This window comes from Episyrphus balteatus, chromosome 2 (genome assembly GCF_945859705.1).
Source record: "Episyrphus balteatus chromosome 2, idEpiBalt1.1, whole genome shotgun sequence".
NCBI lineage: Eukaryota > Metazoa > Arthropoda > Insecta > Diptera > Syrphidae > Episyrphus > Episyrphus balteatus.
Window position 1 is genome coordinate 71927449 of NC_079135.1, and position 21417 is coordinate 71948865.

The 21417-nt window shown below is 28.9% G+C and overlaps 2 protein-coding genes across 7 annotated transcripts; both read right to left on the reverse strand.

Moving 5' to 3' along the window:
- Nucleotides 1-626: 626 nt before the first annotated feature.
- LOC129910034 (regucalcin-like) lies at nucleotides 627-12361 on the reverse strand. Of its 4 annotated transcripts, none has more exons than XM_055987277.1 (5): nucleotides 12197-12361; nucleotides 9566-9725; nucleotides 1172-1591; nucleotides 961-1102; nucleotides 627-892 (listed from the first exon to the last, which is right to left on the reverse strand). In XM_055987277.1, exons 2-5 carry the CDS (start codon nucleotides 9723-9725, stop codon nucleotides 694-696), a joined length of 921 nt encoding a protein of 306 aa, XP_055843252.1. In that variant the 5' UTR covers nucleotides 12197-12361; the 3' UTR covers nucleotides 627-693. The 4 variants fall into 4 exon arrangements, with proteins under 4 accessions (XP_055843252.1, XP_055843251.1, XP_055843250.1 ...); XM_055987276.1 differs by having other exon boundaries at nucleotides 12132-12361; XM_055987275.1 differs by lacking the exon at nucleotides 12197-12361 and adding an exon at nucleotides 12020-12132.
- Nucleotides 12362-17925: 5564 nt separating this feature from the next.
- On the reverse strand, nucleotides 17926-21130 carry LOC129912057 (regucalcin-like). 3 transcript variants are annotated; one of them, XM_055990155.1, is made up of 5 exons: nucleotides 21022-21130; nucleotides 19070-19250; nucleotides 18497-18916; nucleotides 18299-18434; nucleotides 17926-18231 (listed from the first exon to the last, which is right to left on the reverse strand). In XM_055990155.1, exons 2-5 carry the CDS (start codon nucleotides 19227-19229, stop codon nucleotides 18036-18038), a joined length of 912 nt encoding a protein of 303 aa, XP_055846130.1. In that variant the 5' UTR covers nucleotides 19230-19250; nucleotides 21022-21130; the 3' UTR covers nucleotides 17926-18035. The 3 variants fall into 3 exon arrangements, with proteins under 3 accessions (XP_055846130.1, XP_055846132.1, XP_055846129.1); XM_055990157.1 differs by lacking the exon at nucleotides 21022-21130 and adding an exon at nucleotides 20531-20554; XM_055990154.1 differs by lacking the exon at nucleotides 21022-21130 and adding an exon at nucleotides 19540-19705.
- Between the last annotated feature and the right edge of the window lie 287 nt (nucleotides 21131-21417).

A 21417-nucleotide genomic window follows, 5' to 3' on the forward strand; every position in this document is an offset into this window, starting at 1 on the left:
TGACCTAACTAGATATATTTTTTCAGATATAAATAAATCTGTGATATAGTTGAAACGTTCACTACATACATATGTAAATAGATTCAATTCAGTAGGAAAAAAAATACCCTATTTTACCCTTGATGTTTTGAAAAATATTCCTATTTTCTTGATTTTCATGATAAACGCTTTATATTTGCTTATATCTGATTTTAAACAAAGGAACATCCTAAAGTTATACATCTGTAACGAGTTCGTGTGACGAGTTCGAATTCATATACGAATTCATAGCCTAATTCTAGCTTTACACAATTCATTCATTTGTTGTATGTATGTTGGTGGAATCACTCAGTCATTAAACATTAAAGTTGCAAAATACTTGGAATTACAATACTTATACTAAATACTTATACTAAATTATACCGGCAAAATTTTAAGCTGTAATTGTAGACTAAGCTGTAGCTGTATTGGCATTTTGTTGAAGCAGTACCCATCTCATAAATTGACTCACCCACAATATGAACATATTAATGTTATTTCCTTGATTTATGAGTACTTGCTAATGTATGTACATAAGTAATTTGAAACCTTGTTAAAATGAATACATAATTGGTGACTTTTCTTAGTTTCCTTCAATAAGATGACAATTCTATAGTTTTTATAAAATAATTTATTGTGTAACGTTAGGAAGACTCAACACTTGCTTTATGTATTTTAGTCTTCAAGTTTCAGCTTTGTCATTGGTAGACCCTTAACCCCTAACCCAGTGATTTTGTAAGTTGTTCCATTTGGCAATGGCTTTTCATTTGCGGCAGCTGTTGTAACATACAAAATATCCAAATTTGGTCCCCCAAATGCTGCAGAAGTTATTTGTTCACAGGGCAGTTTGATTTCCATTAAAATTTTTCCATTACTATAAAAAAAAGGTACAAAACGTTAAATAAACATTTAATCAAAAAATTTTATTAGATTTGAACTTACTTTGGGTCAATTTTGAATACAGCTGAACCATTGAAAGTGGCAACATAGAGAGAACCTTCTGAGTCAATTGTCATGCCATCAGGTATTAGATTTATTCCATCACCACGCATATTATGGAGATCTAATAATACTTTTGGATTTTCTACAAAACATAATATATATTAATGTTAGACAAAATTTCTCATTCTCATTTATTATTATTTTAACTTACTTATTTCACCAGTATTAACATCATAATCGTACTCCTTAACTTCAAAATCTTCAGAATCAATGTAATAGAATTTCTTTGCTTTTTCATTCCAAGCCAAACCATTGGAAATTCCAACGTCGGTCTTTAGAAGCTCATGTGCATCAGTCTTCAGTAGTCTATAGAAATTTCCAGTACGCGAGGAATATGCGGTTTTATGCATTGTACCGCCAAAAAGACGACCACGAGGATCACATTTAGCATCATTGAACCGGTTATTATCGTGTTTATCCGACTGCTCAACAGTGAGAATAGTTTTTTCTACTTTGCAAGTTGCGGAAAGTCCATCCCATTTTACAATTACAATGCGACGTTCTGTTCCAACAGCAAACTTATCTGGGTGTCCCTCGACTGGGATAATGAATGAAGCAAATTGTTCATTTTCTAAAATAAAACAAAATATAATGTTAATAAATGTTAAACTTTTTTATCATAACTTAAAAATTAAGAGAGTAACGAGACTCTTTATAAAATATAATTTAATTTGAATATTTTAAGATGATAATAATACTGATAATTTCAAATTTGCATGGCACTTATAAAACTATTTCCTCGAAAATGTTTTATATTTTTTGCTGAAAATTTATTTTAAACTGTTAAACTTCGAACGAATAGTGATGGTTATTGACAAGATTTGAAAATGGTAATAAAACATTATTTAGATTATTTAAAAAGAAATTTAATATTAACTTTTTAAGTTTTTCAATAGAAAAAAAATATTCATATTTTTTTGATTTTCACAGTAAACGCTTTATACTTGCTTTTATAAAACTTATAAAACTATTTTCTGGAAAATGTTTTAAATTTTTTGCTAAAAATGTATTTAATGGGCCAAAATTATGGAGAAGGTAAATTTGAGTACAGACTAACAGACTAAGAGCCTAACAGACTAATATACAGACAGGCTGAAAGATTTATTGAAAGACATATCAAACCGTCATAAATATTCATCAGTTCGAGGTTAAAGTACCTATACTATAGTATATCTTCAAAAAGTGCAACATCAACTTCAATTGCATGATTAGCTGATGTAACTTTCAAGAGTGTGTTACATGTGATGTAACTTATCTAGAATATTTTTTCCCTCAGTATAAGTTATGTTTTCTTATCTGTGATTTATTCAACGAAATAGAAGAGTCTTCTAATCAATGCCTTATCATCGATGATTGCAAAATAGTTGGAGAATTATGATAGGAATTCACTACGTTCTTGGTGACGTCGGGAATAGCTATTGCATTAGGGTTGTCTCAAGAGACACATACTGAGAACGGAAAATTTCAAAGTTTCTTCGATACAAGTCAAGTGAAGAAAGCAACATCAAAGATACATTTTGATTTACAAATAGAAGACAGAATCTAGGTTTAGAATTGTTAACCCTTGACAAAGTTAATAATTTTTTGAAAAATCATTTTTTTTTTTTTTGAAAACGGGGATATGTATTTTTTTGGAACTTTATGCTTACATTAGTACAGGAAAGATAGACTTTTTCGTGGAACGAAATACAGGACGGCTGAATTTTTAAAATCTGAAAGAGGGGTATTAGAAAAGCTTAAGTCCTGGTTTTCGGGACGCCACCCCCCTGGCGAAATCCGCCATTTTGGAAAACGCGAATCACTCTATATCTCCAAAACTATGGGTCCTATACAAATGGTTATCAGACCAAAGTTATTGGAAATTTAATTATCTTTTTTTTTGTAGTACATTATTTTTCTGAGTGGGCAATAGTTTTGAGGTTATGTTGTTTTAATTTATTTTTTTTCGGTTTTTCAAAGATTTTATTGTTCCCGGTATCAGCTACATGATTTTTTAAAAAGTAAAAGTTACAGACCATCAACTTTCCAATAATTTGGTATATTTTTGAAAGTCATGCGATGTATAGGTTGAAAGTTATTGATATGAAAACTATAATCTAAGTGCAGGAAAATTAGTAAAAAAACAGGCATTTTGTGGAACAAAATACAGGACGGCTGATTTTTACAAATCTGAAAGAACGGTATTAGAAAAGCTTAAGTCTTGGTTTTCGGGACGCCAACCACCTGGCGAAATCCGCCATTTTGAAAAACGTGTATTGGTCCATATCTACTACACTTTTGGCTTGACCGAATAAGTTACTTAACCAAAGTTGTAGGTAGGTAATATAAATATCTATCCTTGTACATGCACTCTTTTTTAGCGAGGACAACGCTTTTGAGGTTATGTTGTTTTATTTTCTATTTTTTCGTTATTTTTTTAACTTTTCTCAGTCTCTATGATGAAACATAAGCACCATTAAAGTTGTAGAACATCAAATTTCTATTAATTTGGTATACTTTTGAAGATTATATGACTTTTAAAACCAAAGATAAGGAACTTTAAGAGCAATCTCTCTCGATATTTTCAAAAAATATACCCACTAATACCTATATTTTTGCATAAGGTATTTTTGCATAAGTATAAATCGTGTACGTTATGTAAAAACAAGAAAAATATGATATGAGAGGGATTTATTAAGGTGGGTAATGGTAAGACTTATGTACAATATTGTGGTACACATATTTTGTTTTAAGTCAAACATCCAACTTTTATATTTCTATCATAGAGACTGAGAAAAATTAAAAAAAAACGAAAAAATAAAACAACAAAACCTCAAATGTGTTGTGTTGAAAAACAGTGAATGCACAAGGAAAGATATTTATATTACCTACAACTTTGGTTAAGTAACTTATTCGCTCAAGCCAATAGTGTAGTAGATATAGACCAATTCACGTTTTTCAAAATGGCGGATTTCGTCAGGTGGTTGGCGTTCCGAAAACCAGGACTTAAGGTTTTTTAATACCCTTCTTTCAGATTTGAAAAAATCAGCCGTCCTATATTTCGTTCCACAAAATGCTTGTTTTTTTTACTAACTTTCCTGCACTTAGATTATAGTTTTCAGATCAATAACTTTCGACTTATACATCGCATGACTTTCAAAAATATACCAAATTATTAGAAATTTGATGGTCTATAACTTTTACTCTTTAAAAAACTATGTAACTGATACCGGGAATGATAAAATCTTTAAAAAACCGAAAAAAAAATAAATTAAAACAACATAACCTCAAAACTATTGCCCGCTCAGAAAAATATTGTACTACAAAGAAAAAGATAATTAAATTTCCAATAACTTTGGTCTGATAACCATTTGTATAGGACCCATAGTTTTGGAGATATAGAGTGATTCGCGTTTTCCAAAATGGCGGATTTCGCCAGGGGGGTGGCGTCCCGAAAACCAGGACTTAAGCTTTTCTAATACAACTCTTTCAGATTTGAAAAATTCAGCCGTCCTGTATTTCGTTCCACAAAATGCCTGTTTTTTTACTAACTTTCCTGTACTACATTTCGAATAAAAATTCTCTTTTGAATAGCGTACCAATTTTTTTTAATGTTTCAAAACTTGTATTTAAAAAAAAAAATTATTTAAAAAAATGGCTTCAAAAATTCTTAAAAGTTTTTTTTTTTTTTTTTTAATTCTTTCTTGTAAAAGAAATTGAAGATTATACACTGCACTAAGAGATTCGAACAAATTTAATAGATGTTTTTGTAATAGGTATTAAAAACCAATAATTTTATTTCTTTCAAAAATTATAGCCCAAATCTTTTATGATTTTTCTTACATAAAAGCCTATTTTTAAATCAAGTGTTAAGTACAAGCTGTGGCTAATGTTAAAACTTACATTAACTAAATTATATTTTTTTTATTAATCATTTTTTTTTTTTAACACACAGAGATTATTTTTTCCCCTTTTAGCCCAGTCATTTTAGTCATTTTTAAGCCCAATCTGCGGAAAAATTCCTACTGGGCTGAATTTTGGTATACAGCTTAATGACGGCTTTGTTATGAAGATGTGAAAAATCGACATTGATATCGTGTCCGCGTTAAGAGTTATAGGGGTCAAAAGGTCACAAAAACTGGTTTTTCACGATTTTCAGCAAAACGGTAAGTCTTATCAAAAAATTTTCAATGCAAGAATTGTAGACCAGATTATTATATATAAAAAGTGTCATGACACTTTTTTTCCTAAGACCCACCGTTTCTTAGGTATAACGATTCAAAAAGTTGAAGTTTAGTTGTAATCGTCATAATCCTATTCCTGAAAAAAAAACTCCTAACTGAAAAGTTCCTGAAATTTCATTATTTTTTTAGCTTGAATTTCGTTCCTCAACTGTTAAGAATATGGGGAAACCAAAAAAAAAATGGAAATTTTCGCCATTTTTCCGATTGGGGCCCTTCTCCCGAAACCATTTCCCTGGGAATTTTTGTTTAGAATATGTCTGAAAATATACAGGGTGTGCAATAGAGAATGAACAACCCTAAAACGGCTTATAGCTACACTTATGATTGTTCTAAAAACAGATAGAAAAAAGTTCTATCGCAACCAGTTCATAAAATATGGACTTTTTTTCGTTCAGTGTATTTTAAATTTTATCATCTTATGTTTTCGTTCACTACAACCACGAATGAATGAATTTTATTTATTTCTTTTTTTTATAATTTTCTACAATAATTGGATGATTACATAAACGCTTTAGAAACTGCAAAGCTATTGCACATTTTCGTAAAAAAAATTTTGAAATCTGTTTTTTGATGCAAAATGTAAAAAAAGTATTTTATGAAAAATTTTAAACACCTGTGGTATAAAATAAATCTATAGAAACCTAGGTGGCCAACTTTCTTAAAAATATTCTGGTATAAGGAGAATATTTTTAAGAAAGATGGCCACCTAGGTTTCTATAGATTTATTTTATACCACAGGTGTTTAAAATTTTTCATAAAATACTTTTTTTACATTTTGCATCAAAAAACAGATTTCAAAATTTTTTTTACGAAAATGTGCAATAGCTTTGCAGTTTCTAAAGCGTTTATGTACTCATCCAATTACTGTAGAAAATTATAAAAAAAAGAAATAAATAAAATTCATTCATTCGTGGTTGTAGTGAACGAAAACATAAGATGATAAAATTTAAAATACACTGAACGAAAAAAAGTCCATATTTTATGAACTGGTTGCGATAGAACTTTTTTCTATCTGTTTTTAGAACAATCATAAGTGTAGCTTTAAGCCGTTTTAGGGTTGTTCATTCTCTATTGCACACCCTGTATATTTTCAGACATATTCTAAACAAAAATTCCCAGGGAAATGGTTTCGGGAGAAGGGCCCCAATCGGAAAAATGGCGAAAATTTCCATTTTTTTTTTGGTTTCCCCATATTCTTAACAGTTGAAGAACGAAATTCAAGCTAAAAAAATAATGAAATTTCAGGAACTTTTCAGTTAGGAGTTTTTTTTCAGGAATAGGATTATGACGATTACAACTAAACTTCAACTTTTTGAATCGTTATACCTAAGAAACGGTGGGTCTTAGGAAAAAAAGTGTCATGACACTTTTTATATATAATAATCTGGTCTACAATTCTTGCATTGAAAATTTTTTGATAAGACTTACCGTTTTGCTGAAAATCGTGAAAAACCAGTTTTTGTGACCTTTTGACCCCTATAACTCTTAACGCGGACACGATATCAATGTCGATTTTTCACATCTTCATAACAAAGCCGTCATTAAGCTGTATACTAAAATTCAGCCCAGTAGGAATTTTTCCGCAGATAAAACCTAAAATTACTGGACTATTTATTACGAAACAATATCTTATCTATTAGTGGAGCTCAAAAATTGGCAATATCCCGAACAGCTTAGATTTTGATGATTTTTTTTCAAACGTCTTTAATAAAAAATACTTTAAAGTCTATAGATTAAAAATTGCCGGTGTTGCCGTTTTGATTTTTTAAATTTAATTGAAGATTTTTGTGAACAAAAACAAATTTTTTTCAAATATTTTTCTTAAATTTCATAAATTAATTGATGCCAAAAGATTGTCTAGGAAATTCAAGGAAAAAAAATATATGGGAGCGAGGGACAATCTTCCATAGTTCAAGCGATAGATGCAATTTTCTTATTAATTGACTTCAAACACAAAAAAAAATATTTGAACACAACGGCAATACCTACAATATTCAAATATACATTTTTTAAAAGCTAGAAGCTTAGTCATATATGTAAAATTAAAATTAAGTTAATTGAATGAACGGCTTTTGAAAGAATGGTAATTGAACTCAGATTTTTGAAAAAAAAAAAATTATTGAAAAAATTTTAACATGTCGTTTTTTAAACTTGGTCGTAATATAAAATGCATTTATTTTCAAATTTTTTTGGTCGCATTTATTATGATTTCAAATTATAAAAGGAAATGTCAATATGTATTACGGTTTATGAAAAAAATGAAAAAGTATTTCATTTTCAAAGAACTTTTTTTAATAAAAGTTTTGAAAAAAAATGTAACTTATTTTTTTTTTTTAAGTTCAACATCTAAACATAAAATTATTTTTTATTCATTTAATAACCCTTACTGTTGAAAGTTAAATAGCAAAAATTTAAAGTTAATATTTACCACAGTCTTTGAGAAAATTAATTATTTCAATGTAAAAATTCAGTTTTAATAAAAAAAAACCATTGAAATTGAAGTAATTTTTAATTTTTTTTTTTTTTTCAAAAGTTTGATATATTTTACCTTTTTTGCTTCGAAATTCAACTGATAATATTTATGGCCAAACATTTTTTTTAAATAAATTCATATTATATTAGAAAAAGTTTGGAAAAAAGTCATTTTAAATTTTTCTCATAACATTTTTTTTTTTTAATTCTGAGTTTGAGGACCATTTTTTTCAAAAAGTCTTGATTAAATTTAGTGGATTTAAATTTAAGAGGTAAGAATGAGCTTCTGGCTTTTTAAAAATGTATATTAAAATCTTGTAGGTGTTGCCGTTGTTTTCAAAATATTTTTTTTGTGTTTGAGGTCAGAATGTTAGAAAATTGCATTTATCGCTTAAACGATGGAAGATTGTCCCTTACTGCCTTTTATATATTTTCCTTAAATTACCTAGAGAATCTTTTGCTATCATTTGTTTTATGAAATTTATGCAAAAAAAAATGGTTTTGTTAAAAAAAAATTAATTTTAATTTTAAAAAACAATACGGCAATACCGGCAATTTTTAATCTATAGACTTTAAAGTATTAAAAAAAAAAAATCGTCAAAATCAGAGCTGTTCGGCCGGGTTCCCTAATAATTTGCTTTAGTTACTCTACTATATCAGACCTTACGTCTTTCAAAATCTTGTAAGTGAATGTAATCAGATTAATGAAGGTTTTTCTGTATTACATTTAATAAGATTCATGCATAATTTGTAAGAAAAAATTATACATAAATGTAGTTATTTCAATCTTATCTCTAATGAATCAAATTATTTGAAGTCGTGATCGATACCTACTAAATGTCCGACTTCATATGACTTCTAATTAGCTAGTAGAAGCCCTTATAAATAATAATCTAAGTACTAAACGTTGAATAACTTAGCTTTTATGATCAGACAGAGAATTTTTTAAAGGAAGATACTTAAGACAACCCAAGAACGTACAAATTTCAACAACAGCAAAATTGTTGGTGTAGTTTTTCATGTATTCTCATTAATATTTTGTCCAGTAAAATAAGGATTCAAATTTGGGATAGAATGATAGTAGACTAAAACATACGTTAATATTTTTGCCTTCAAAAACTCGATCTGCAGACACTTTATTTTTCTAAGCCTTTGAATAATGAAGCATGTGTAGTGCTTGGAATAAACCGTTTTAATTGAACGCAGCATATTCATCAATCACAAAAATAAAAAAAAAATAAGTGACTGTTAGTTAAAACCAGAAAAAACCTTTTCAAAGAGTTTTATACACAAAAAACGGTTTACTTTTAAATCGTGCTTCCTATAAAAAATAACACCAACAATGGTCAAATTGCAATTCAGATACATAGTTATAAACTTTATCAACACAGACCAGACCACAAAAGCAATTATATTTTATATTAAATATAAACAAAAAAACATTAATGGAAACACATCAATCATAAACTAATTTCCATTGTTAAACACTTTTATGAGACAACGCGCACATCATTTAGCTTAAACCCTTGGTAAATTGGTGTGCACACTAACTAACCTTGCCGCAGGTATTAGTTTGGGTTATTGCCATTTGGTTTGGACCTGTTTCACAGAATGATTATTGTAAGAGATATACCTGCATTTTTCTCTCAAAAAAAAAAAAAAGTTTACTAATGAAAATGATACAAATTGCACTCGAGACTTATTTTTAAAGGTCACTTCCGGTTATAGCATTTAATGTAAATGTCAACTCATACAAATGTTAAATTACACTTTTGTCAACTAATTCCAAACCAGAAACGGATATAAAGAGTAACATTATAATAACAAAAGGTTGTATAACCGATACATACCGATTTGACACCTGTACATCTTATTCTCATTGAAGTCATAACGCATAATCTTTCCATTTGGAAGATCGACCATATACAAGCTTTGTGTTGCAACATCCCAATGAGGTCCTTCACCAAGTCCAGCAAAGGAATCTGGTAGTGGTTCAACTTTGTAAGACATCTGCAAAAAAACAAAATAAACAAAACAACATAACATTAGACAGATTACAAATCAAACTTAATTTTATTATAATTTATGTAGCACAACATAATTTTAGATTCAGTCAAGCAAGCAAACTATTGTAATGCGTTCAAATGTTGGCCAACTATTTATGTATAATAGTCTCATACCACAGTTTTATTTTGCACACTTATATTAGCCTCCATCGAAACGGTTATATTGTTGCCTAAAACACTAAACACCATAAATGAGCTTATTAGCACTATAACTGCGATCGATCGAGATGCCATTTCGATTGAGAGTGATCATAAAATCAAATAAATAAAACCCGTGAGGCTTCGATTGGAGTTCAATTCATTTGAAATCGAAAGTTTTATTTTCTGCATCTAAAGCCCGTGCAAGGGGATGTACCAATTGGCTTTGACGATTCTTTAAAATTCATTTGCGGTCAGATCGAATTAGCTCGAAATTGTAACACCAAAAGTTATGAATCAGAACACAAAGTTGAGTTCAATGTGGTCAGGTTAAAAGAACAACTCTTAAATTAAACGTGAATGTGGGGAGAAGGCTTGATGAAGACCTCCAAAGCTTTAGGTGGGCTTCCGTGGTTTTAAAAATAATCACAAACATAAAGCATCATTTCTATTGATTTAACAAAATGCTGTTTATGAAATTTTATTATTGAGCTTAAACATATTATAAGCTTTTTGGAAGCTTTTTTTCAACTATATATTAACAGTCCGGTTCATATAATTAGATACTATGGAACTACATATATAGTTTTTAAATAATTTAAATAGTGTTAAGTACCAAAAAATTGTATTTTTTAAGTGAAAGTCGTTAGTCGTATAAAAAAAAACATAAACAGTATTTGTATTTTCCTTACTTCAGAAATTCTTCTACGTCTACAGAAACTGATTTTTGTGAAAAGGCTAATTTTTCAAGTATACATATTATGCCAATAACCTTGAGATTTTCTAAAAAATAAAGCTAAAAAACAAAACTACTATACATTTAAATTCTTCAGCACAACCTTACAAAAAGTAGTGAAAACTTGCCAAGTAAACAAACAAATATAAATTTTAATTAATTAAAACCCAACATAAGAACTTGGTACACTTTTATTACTCAGTGCTTTTTGTGCCAGCATAATTTTTAAAAGGGAGAACTTGGCTCTTTTTTAAAAGCTATTTTTTTGTTGTGATATAGACTTTCAAAGTCTTCTTTTTTTTACCAATTTTTCATTTATGTATCAGTTGAAGCGAAACGAAAAATTTTGAAGTTTCCAAAGTAAACAGCGAACATGATAGCCAAAAAATACCATCGAGTATTATTTCAAAGTCAATATAATAAAAATACAAATAAAAAACATCAGAAAATAAAACAAAAAAAATTAAATTTCGTTTGTGCTATTTTTGTATGGAAAATTTCGTTTCGCTTCAGCTGCGTACAAAGGCTTTAATCTCAAAAATTTTTTCATAATTTTTAAAAAGTTTTCGAAACCCGATTTTTTGACAGAGGTCTAGTTTTTTAAACTCATTTAAAGGATAAATTAGTATTAAATAGAAACCCTAAACCGAGTTTTGAGAGCCCAAACTTTGTCAAGAAATCGAGCGTTACTGTTTGCTTTTCAGCAAAAAATCAATATTTTCGTTATTGAATAACTTTTGGCTCGGTCACGATTCGCGAGTATGTATGTATATTCAGTGGATACGTATTTCTTTGGAAAATCAATGATAATTGCATTAGAATTGTTTGCTTGGATTTTTCAAACGTATATTTTGTCTAGACTATCACAAAGTTAGAAGAACCATCTTAGTTTAGGCACACAAATTAACTTTTTTGACAAATTTTAAATTTTTTTTAACTGAATTTTATTAAACTTCAAATATGGCTTGAAATCGATGAATTTAAAGGTAAATGGAAACAAATAATATGCCGTTTTTATATTGAAAAAAAAGTTCATTGGTTTAGAAACTTGTAAGAAAAATTAATATGTATATCTAGTTACTTCACAGATTCATTTATCAGATTCATTAATTGTCGTAGGTAACCTAACAGTACTTTTGAAATAAAACAAAAATTCAAATTCCTAAAAGAGGTTGCCGACAAGTAAGTCAAAAAGCGGAAACAGAATTCGTGATCAGATATTAATATATTATAATAAACCAATGTCCCCTTGTCAGAAAATAAATGCTTAACCGAGCGAATCGCACTGTATGACATCACAAAAATAAATTATTTTTCTTTATATTTGACAATTTGTTCATTTTAATGTTTCACAAAATTTTTACCTTTTCCGATGATATTTTTATAGCTACGTCAAGTATATAACAAAATCCGATACAAAATAATGCCGATAGTCGGCATTGTCAATGTTTTTATACTCTTTTCTCAAACACTTACGTTATCTTTTCTGTGATGGCTTTTGATAACAATTTATTAATTTTATTTTTTATGTAGGTACTCACGAATTTGGGCTGGATATACAATTAAACGAAAAGTAATAAATTTATGACTTGTCTTTAGAGCAAACAAAAACACAGATTTATAGAAAAACAAAAACAAATTTAATAATAACAATAATTTGATAAGAATCTCAAATTTTACTTCTTAATTGCACACATATAAATAGAGAACTAGTAGGTAGGTACATAATATCGTACACTCTGAGCGAATAACGTAATGAAATGATGCTCTTTTATTCTGTTCAAAATTTTCCAAAGCTTTTTTTAGTGCTAAAGCACATTTTGATCATAATGTATTGAAAAAGTTTAAAATAGTATTGAAGGAACTTTTTATTAATATTAAAAGTACTTATGGCTTGATTATACTGTATACCAAAAAGAAGAGAAGTTTAAAAGTGAAGGGAAAAAGAATTATGTAGGTGACATTCTTAACTCTGAAGGATTTCCTTATACTTTGAATTTAAAAGATGTACCGACTAATGTCGTTTTCGATTGGCTCTCCGGAAGCGTCCGGAATCATTCAGAAGACTTCTGAAACCGTTGTATTGGCACAAAAATGACAGCCAGAACGCTTCTTAGTATTTTAAGGATTTCCCAAATTTTTCAATAAACTCAATCATAATTGCTTGTTTTTAGATTTGTTCAATACATTCGTAGGTATTAATTTAAGTTTCGCCGAACCTATTCTTATTGTATTTTGGACTGGGTTTACGCTGCTTAAACTGTATCCTGTAATCTTTTTAATTAATTTTTTAACTGATAAAAAACAGTTATGTACGTCATGGATTGGCTTTATACCTACATTATCATACTATCAAAAAAATGCTGATTAAATATATATTTTATTTTTAAACCGGTTGTTGCAAAGCAAAAAATAACATTTTAACTAGGTTTGTGAGACCTCGAAATAATGGAGGTGGAAATTTTGAGGTGCATAGGTACAGGAAATGAAATGAAATCTAAGTTTTTTTTTGTTTATTTATCAATATTGTCGTCCAACGTTGTAAGCTCTTGGTAAATCTTTTAAAAGTTTCTTTGCTCTTTTGTCTAACGTCTATCCGACAAAGTATTTGAATGTATTTAAAAAATGGAATGAACGTGTTAATCTCGGACCCCGAAAACCAAAATTCTTAAAATAAAATATTGTTAAAAAATTCAGAAAAACTATTCAACAAAATAGAAAAAAAGGGATATTTTTATGTTTTTATTTAAAAGCTTTTTTGTATGTCCCTGAGAATTAAAGCATATGAAGAAGGGAAGAAGCTTCATTTTTTAACAGAAGTGGAATGTGACTTAAATTGGATAAAATATGGACTTTAAAAGTCTTCTGTTTTTTTTTTTTTTAACATTCGACAATTTTTTTTAACACAACTTTAATAGTAACGAAGAAAAAATTATAAAAATTATAAAAATTATTTTTATTTTAAGGGTAGGTACGACAGATCTAACTGATGAGCCCACTGTCGTACCTGGGCGAAACGCTTTGGAGTTGAGGTCACTTCAACTTTCAAATCGAACAACTTTAATAGATTTATGTATGTTCTCTAAAAAACAGTCGGTCTCCAAAACTATTTACATGATTTTTAAAATAAAAATAGATATCTCGAAAACGAATCCATACTTTTTTTTTTAGATACGATTGTCTAATTCTATGGGCTTAAATCTAAAATTTGTCTTAGGTGAAGTGAAATAAAAAATGAACATTAATATTTTTACCCTCATTCACCTTCATGCAGAATTCATATAATATTATTTATTATACCCATTCAAGATGACTCCTTTGCTATAAACATAGAAGATAGAACTTTTAATGCTTGCTAATTAGCAAAGCCTACATTATAAATATTTCTATTACTGTCATATAACCATAACAACCTAAGTTTTATTCTGATGCGAAATAATTTAGAGAAAATATCAGATTTTATGAGGGTTTTACAACCGAATATTTCCAGGTGACTTTACTGTTATACAGTGGCGTAGTAAGCCCTGTATCCAATTTTTTTTTTTCTTTTCCATAGGTATTTTGTGAACAAGTTGAAACTGAATTTGAAATTTGAGTTATTTTTGTAGAAAATGAAATTTTCTTTCGAATTAATTAATAAATTAATTTTTGAGTGTTTTTTTATACCCACCATAAATGCTTGCACAAAATTGAATGCTCTATAGTCTTGCCTTTTGATTTCTTTCAGCTTTTTGTTGTACAATTTTAAGCCTTGTTACTTATCGCACTTTTATACTTCTCAAAGTTTCTTGTCAAAATATCGCGACAGCAAATCATTGATACATACACTGCCGCTCATCTGAATAGGTTCACATTTTAGTTCATTTTACATTTGGCCTGTGTTGGTATTTAATGCAATGGCACATTTTTTTTATGTATGTAACGAGAGAACATCTTTATGCGCTTAGTTTAGGAGAAAAAAAATTGTCTTGGGGCCTACCGTTCTTCTCACACGGTAGCTAGACCAAATCTAGTCATAAAATCAAGCATATCTTTTGGCTCATCTGAATAGGTTCAAAAGCAAAAATGTTAATAAATGATGAGTTGCATGGGTCTGTTGGACTCAAAATTGTGTCTGTCAATAAATCTGATTGTGTATAACCTGTAAGGATGAAAACGGGTCGTGAAAAATCATTAGGCGCGGAAAAATTGTGGAAAATAAAAGAAGAATTTGAATTAGACTGAAACCAACGATGCATTGGGACAAAAACAAACACAAGTTAAAATTTAGTAAGCAGTTATTTGCGCAATATCCAAGGGTATAGAAACAACATTAAAAGTCGATGTAACTCAGTCACAACATGGGCCGATAGATGTGCAATGATCAGAATAGCATGACTTCGAGCTAAAAATTAAGCTGAAAACCGGTATAAAATGCAGTTTAACGACGGCAAAACGGGTTGTCAGAAGTGGTAAACATTTGAGGAAAACAAAACCTCGCAAAAATTATCACTTTACAAACCACGAACAGAAACTCACCTCCAATAAAAAAAAAAAATTGTCGTGAAAGTCGAATTTGCTATTTCCTCATACAAAACTTTTTATCTGCAATTTCAAACAGAGTTTTTTTTACTATTGGAGGTGAGTTTCTGTTCGTGGTTTGTAAAGTGATAATTTTTGCGAGGTTTTGTTTTCCTCAAATGTTTACCACTTCTGACAACCCGTTTTGCCGTCGTTAAACTGCATTTTATACCGGTTTTCAGCTTAATTTTTAGCTCGAAGTCATGCTATTCTGATCATTGCACATCTATCGGCCCATGTTGTGACTGAGTTACATCGACTTTTAATGTTGTTTCTATACCCTTGGATATTGCGCAAATAACTGCTTACTAAATTTTAACTTGTGTTTGTTTTTGTCCCAATGCATCGTTGGTTTCAGTCTAATTCAAATTCTTCTTTTATTTTCCACATTTTTTCCGCGCCTAAAGATTTTTCACGACCCGTTTTCATCCTTACAGGTTATACACAATCAGATTTATTGACAGACACAATTTTGAGTCCAACAGACCATTGCAACTCATCATTTATTAACATTTTTGCTTTTGAACCTATTCAGATGAGCCAAAAGATATGCTTGATTTTATGACTAGATTTGGTCTAGCTACCGTGTGAGAAGAACGGTAGGCCCCAAGACAATTTTTTTTCTCCTAAACTAAGCGCATAAAGATGTTCTCTCGTTACATACATAAAAAAGATGTGCCATTGCATTAAATACCAAGACAGGCCAAATGTAAAATGAACTAAAATGTGAACCTATTCAGATGAGCGGCAGTGTACAAGTGAAGCAATAACAAAATTAAAACTAACTAAAAGATCTCTTTCCTACTACTATTCTGTTCTCTTAGATTTTATCGAAAGCTTGATGATAATAATTCTTTTAAAAGTTTTACCAGTAATAATTTATTTTAAATTAATTAGTTTTTTACCAACATTCAACTTGATAGATAATAAGAACGCGATGATATCCAATGAAGTGTTTTAAATTTTGTTTATTATTCTCTGTTAAGAAAATTAAATAAAAAGTTTTTAAATCAACGATTTGCTTGAAACTTATTTTTGTTATTAAATTTTATCTGTAATTAGCAACAGAAATTAATTCTACCGAAGTAACTACCCATTTCTTATTTATATACATATATTTTGACCATATCAAGATAAAGACGTCACAATTAAATCGCTTTATTATAATACTATTTTCTAGATACCCGAAGTACCCATTTCGTATTTATAAACGTTTTGACTATATATAAAGACGTCACATTTAAAACGCCTTATTATGATACTATTTTTTAGGTTATTAGAATACTATTTTCTAGGTTCTTTATATTTTGGCCTATGCTAATTAAAAAAAGTATTCCATAAATACAATACATGTTCACTAGGGTGGTCGTTGTTTAAAAAAAATTGGAATTTCTAAGCTCCCAGGGGCTTTTATGGCTGGAAATAAATTTTTAAAAAATATTCTCCAAGATTTTTTTAATTATTCTAACCCGTGCCTCCAATACAAAATGAAAAAATATTTTTTCAAATACCATTGAATTGTTTTCTTATTGACGATGAATGTTTGTTTTTGAGTTTAATTTATTAGGGCCACTATATTTTTTTAAGTTTGACTGGAATTTTAAAATCTAAAAAAAGTTACTCATTCGCCATAGTGACTCGTTTGTTTAAAAAGGCTTTTAATATGAAACTGGTGTGCATAATATTAGGGTCGTCACAAATTTAGTTTCTATTTAAAAAAGTAACGAAAATATCAGATTTGGTACTTTTTAAAGAAACAGATAACACGATAACTTAGGCGGTTAAAAACAGTATCGAATTCTTGTAGAGGAGCCAAATACAAGCATTTTTTACTTTGTCTTTGGGTTTCTTTGTCTTTGTTTTTGGGTTTCTTCGTCTTTGTTTTTGGATTTCTTTATTTTTGTTTTTGAGAAAACGATTGATCGTTTTCGTTGCGTTTTTTAGCCTCGATTTTAAGGCACAAAATCAACATAAACATTATAATTGAGGCTCTCAGCGCCAAAACGGCCTAACCCCAGAAATATCGTTTTGAGAAAAACGAGTTTAAAGAAAATCATATTTTCAGGGTTTTCTTTTTTGTTGGCTTGTAAAAGTTATAAAAAAAATATTATTTAATTCTTAGTTTGTAATTTTTTTTAGTTACGAGTGTTGGCTATACTTTTGGGCTAGGGTCTGATATTTTTTTTATTCCGAAACTACATTTGTTATAAATAATTTAGGCAATTTCGTCGCCGAAGCCAAAATGGCGTCCACTAGAGTGACAAACGTTTTTGGCTCTAATTTTAACTCTATTTAATATAATTTAATGGGAAAGTATTTTTATATTATAAATTGTTTTATTGCGGTTCGATCTGTGTACTTAGTTTGATTTTTTTGAAAATGTGGGTTAGGCCGTTTTAGTTCTGAGCGCCTCAATTATTAAAGGAGTTTTCCGATATTCAACACACCGATAGTTTGTTAAAATTGTTTTAAAATTAATATAAAATAAATGAAATATGTTAGTGTTGTTTTTAAATATATATTTTTTTTTCATTGCACCTTCCTCGCAAAAGGGATGAAATATGTAGGTCCTTTTAGAAGTTTAATTACTATTATTAAGAATTATTATGGGCATAAACATTATATACCAAATTGATCAAACATTGTGAAATTAAAAAAATAGTTCCATTTTCACTTCTTTTTCAATAACTCAAATCAAATGAGACCGAAATGCATTTAATATATTTTATTAATTTTTTTAATTGTTTACAAGCAAATATCAATTAAATTTTTTTATTGCACATTCAAATATGAAATTTTCATCAAGAATTCTAAAACGAATTATTTAAGTTTAAACTTTTTCATGGGCAGACCTTTTGCCCCCAGACCTGTGACTTTAAATGTTTGGCCAGCTGGTGCAGGTTGGTTTTCAAGTGCACCAGTTGTAATATAAAGAATATCCAAATTTGGCCCACCAAAAGCAAGTGATGTAACTTGTTGACATGGAAGTTTAATTTCAAGTAGAACCTTGCAATTTCTATAATAAAAATTAGTACCAAAATTACAACATTTTTTTTATAACAAAAATAAATAGTATAACTTACTTTGGATCGATTTTAAGAACATTCGAACCTTTAAAAAAGGCTACATAAAGAAATCCTTCTGAATCAATGGTTACACCATCAGGAAGGCAAATACTACCTTCTTTCTGTGGTTGTTCATAGATTATTTTTGGATTTTCTGAAATACATAATATTTTGTTTAAAATCTAGTAGACAATTAATTTTTATTATTAAACATACTTATATCACCAGTTTCGATATCGTAATCAAATTCTCTGACCGTGAAATCCATAGAATCAACGTAATAAAATTTTTTAGTAACTTCATTCCACACTAGTCCATTTGAAAGCCCAATATTTGGCATCAAAAGCTTATGGCCATTTCCATCTAACCTGTATAAATTTCCTGTCCTAAAATTTAAGAAATCTGAGTTCATGGATCCAGTAAAGAGGCGTCCTTTCGGGTCACATTTGCCATCATTTAAATTGTTATTTTTGTATTTATCCTCTTGTTCAACAACAAGGATGTCTTTGTCAACTTTACAAGTCTTAGATGTGCCATCCCAAGATATAACAACAACACGATTTTTAAGTGCAACTACGAATTTATCAGGAGCTCCTTCAATTGGTATTATAAATGTTGGTGGAGCTGATTCGTTTTCTAAAAATATATTCAAATTACATGGTTAGATATACATAATGATTTCAAATTATATCGTCCAATCCAGAATTCTAATACTTGTTCAATACTCAAGTAAAGTTACCAGTTTTTGATTTAAAATAAGATTAATTTCAGATTAGATAAATTTCTTACCAATTTCACATCTATAAACTTTCTGCTGTGCATAGTCGAATCTTAGAAGCTTTTTTCCAAAAACATCAACCAGATATAGGTTTTGAGTTTCAATATCCCAATGTGGTCCTTCGCCTAATACATTGCAACAGTCTGGTACTTGTTTAATTTGGTAAGACATCGCTATAATAAACTTGAAAGTCTATGGAGTAGAAACAAAATCATTGTATATTGTCAGTTTGATCATACACTGATGCTTTTTCAATTAAATTAACTTTTAAAATTACCTATTTTTTATCTTTTTATTTTAAAATTAAATTAAACTAAAGATTATTATTCTTAGCGGTCACTCAAGTGACTCTTACCAACAATAAAACTGAATCTTTTACATGCTTGTAATTTATTAATCTTAAAAGTTTAAATTGGAGAAATTGAATTGGAGAAACTAAAAAGAAGAAAATTGTTCTCTGAAATGTGCGGTATGTACTCACATTTAGCCCCTGAACTAATATATCGGAACACGGGAAGGTTTTTTTCTGCCACTTTTCACTTCGTCAAAATTATTCCGTCAATCTTAATTTCCTAATTTGATTATTTTGCAAAACACTGTTGCTTAAGTTTTTGTTAAGAAAAATAACATCTTGCCAAAAAATTCCAAACTATTAAATGCTAATAAATTTAGCGTGAAACTTATGATAATTTAATAGTTGAAATATTAATTTAAAAGCTAAAGACCAAAAAAATGTATTCTTTTCTTCTAAAAATAAAATTCAATGAAAATCATGAAAATATTCTCCTTTTAACATACAATTTAATTAAAGAAAATTAAATAACTCAAAATTTTACTTTTAAAAAAATAGATGCTATTTTGTTATTAGTGCAACTACATTTATTTAGTTGTAATATAACGGAAACTAACACTTAGCCAAACAAATTCAAGCAAAACAAAAAATAGCTAAGAACAAAACAGGGGGAACAAAAAATTGGTGAAATGATAAGTTGCAAGTTAAATCAAAGGCCAAATGAAGATTCGCAAAATAAAAATTTGAGAGATAAGTTATTTTTACTTGTTATAAAAGGCAAGTATTGGTTTCGTGTAAACAACAAATTTCGAATTCGGTTTGTGCATCTGAACGTCTGTATATATTTCTACTGCCCCCAGGGGTGTAAAGATACTATTCAAATGTTAAATTTTTATGAATTTCTTTAAGTTAAAACCAACCTCCCATACAAAATTTTCGAGGTTTTGCAATATTTTTTTAAAAACGACTCTAATGATTTTGATTAAACTTTGCACACGATATATTCAAAGCAACTGCAATAAAACTGCATTTTTAGATTTTTCTGAGAAAGTTTTGTTCTAAACTTATACATTTATGGTTTAAGGGTTTATTAAAAATAAATAAAAGTAATCGTTTTTTTTGTTTAGAGGTTAAAATCTTTAATCATAAAAATACTGAGTACTAATAAAACACGGCCTACATCGTAAAATAAAGGGAGTGTTCCCCAACAACCGGCAGCGGCGGGAAGAGTTTTGTCATCAACGAATTTTCAAAAGATACACTGCACGTAGGTTGACACTTAACTATCGTTGAATTGAGATCACAACAATTAAATATTTAGACACTCTTCAAAGTATATTTTTCGGTATATCTACTCAAATAACGCTCTATACTAAAAAAAAACTTAGACACTAGCAGCTATTATCAAATAAAGCGATTTTTAGATTAATATTATTAATTTTATTTTGTGCAAACCGGTGTTTTTTTATTTTGATCTTTTGCACCTATAATACGTTTATTGTGAGTACGATAGCAAAAACTGGAGTACCTACTTAACTTATGAAAAATTTGTTATTAAGAGTACAAAGAAGAATATTGTTTCTAAACAATATTTGTTTTTAAATATTTTTTACTTTGTGCACCAAACTTTTCTTTATAAAAATAAAAATTAAGCTTAGGTTTACCACCTACCTTGATCGGTACAGCACTATGAAATATTATACTTCCGATTCAAAATATATAACCTTGTGCTTATATGCGATAAAACAAATTCTAATGAGTGTGATGATTTAAATAGTTTGATTAAATGTTTGACAACATAAAGTGTCCTATTGAGTCCCATTAACTTGTTCACATAAATCTAAGACTGAAGTTGTTTTCCATTTGCTTTGTAGATTTTTTGTTTTTATAACCGTGTATTGTACAATATTCTATTTTTAAAGATATTTTATTGATTTTTTAGTCTAAAGTTTTTAAGTACCTACATAGTTCTAAGAAATAGTGTGCAGCCAAAAATTTAAAAAAAATTATGATTTCATATAGAGATAAAAAAGTATTTCAGTTTAAAGGTATAAATGTTTATAGTTA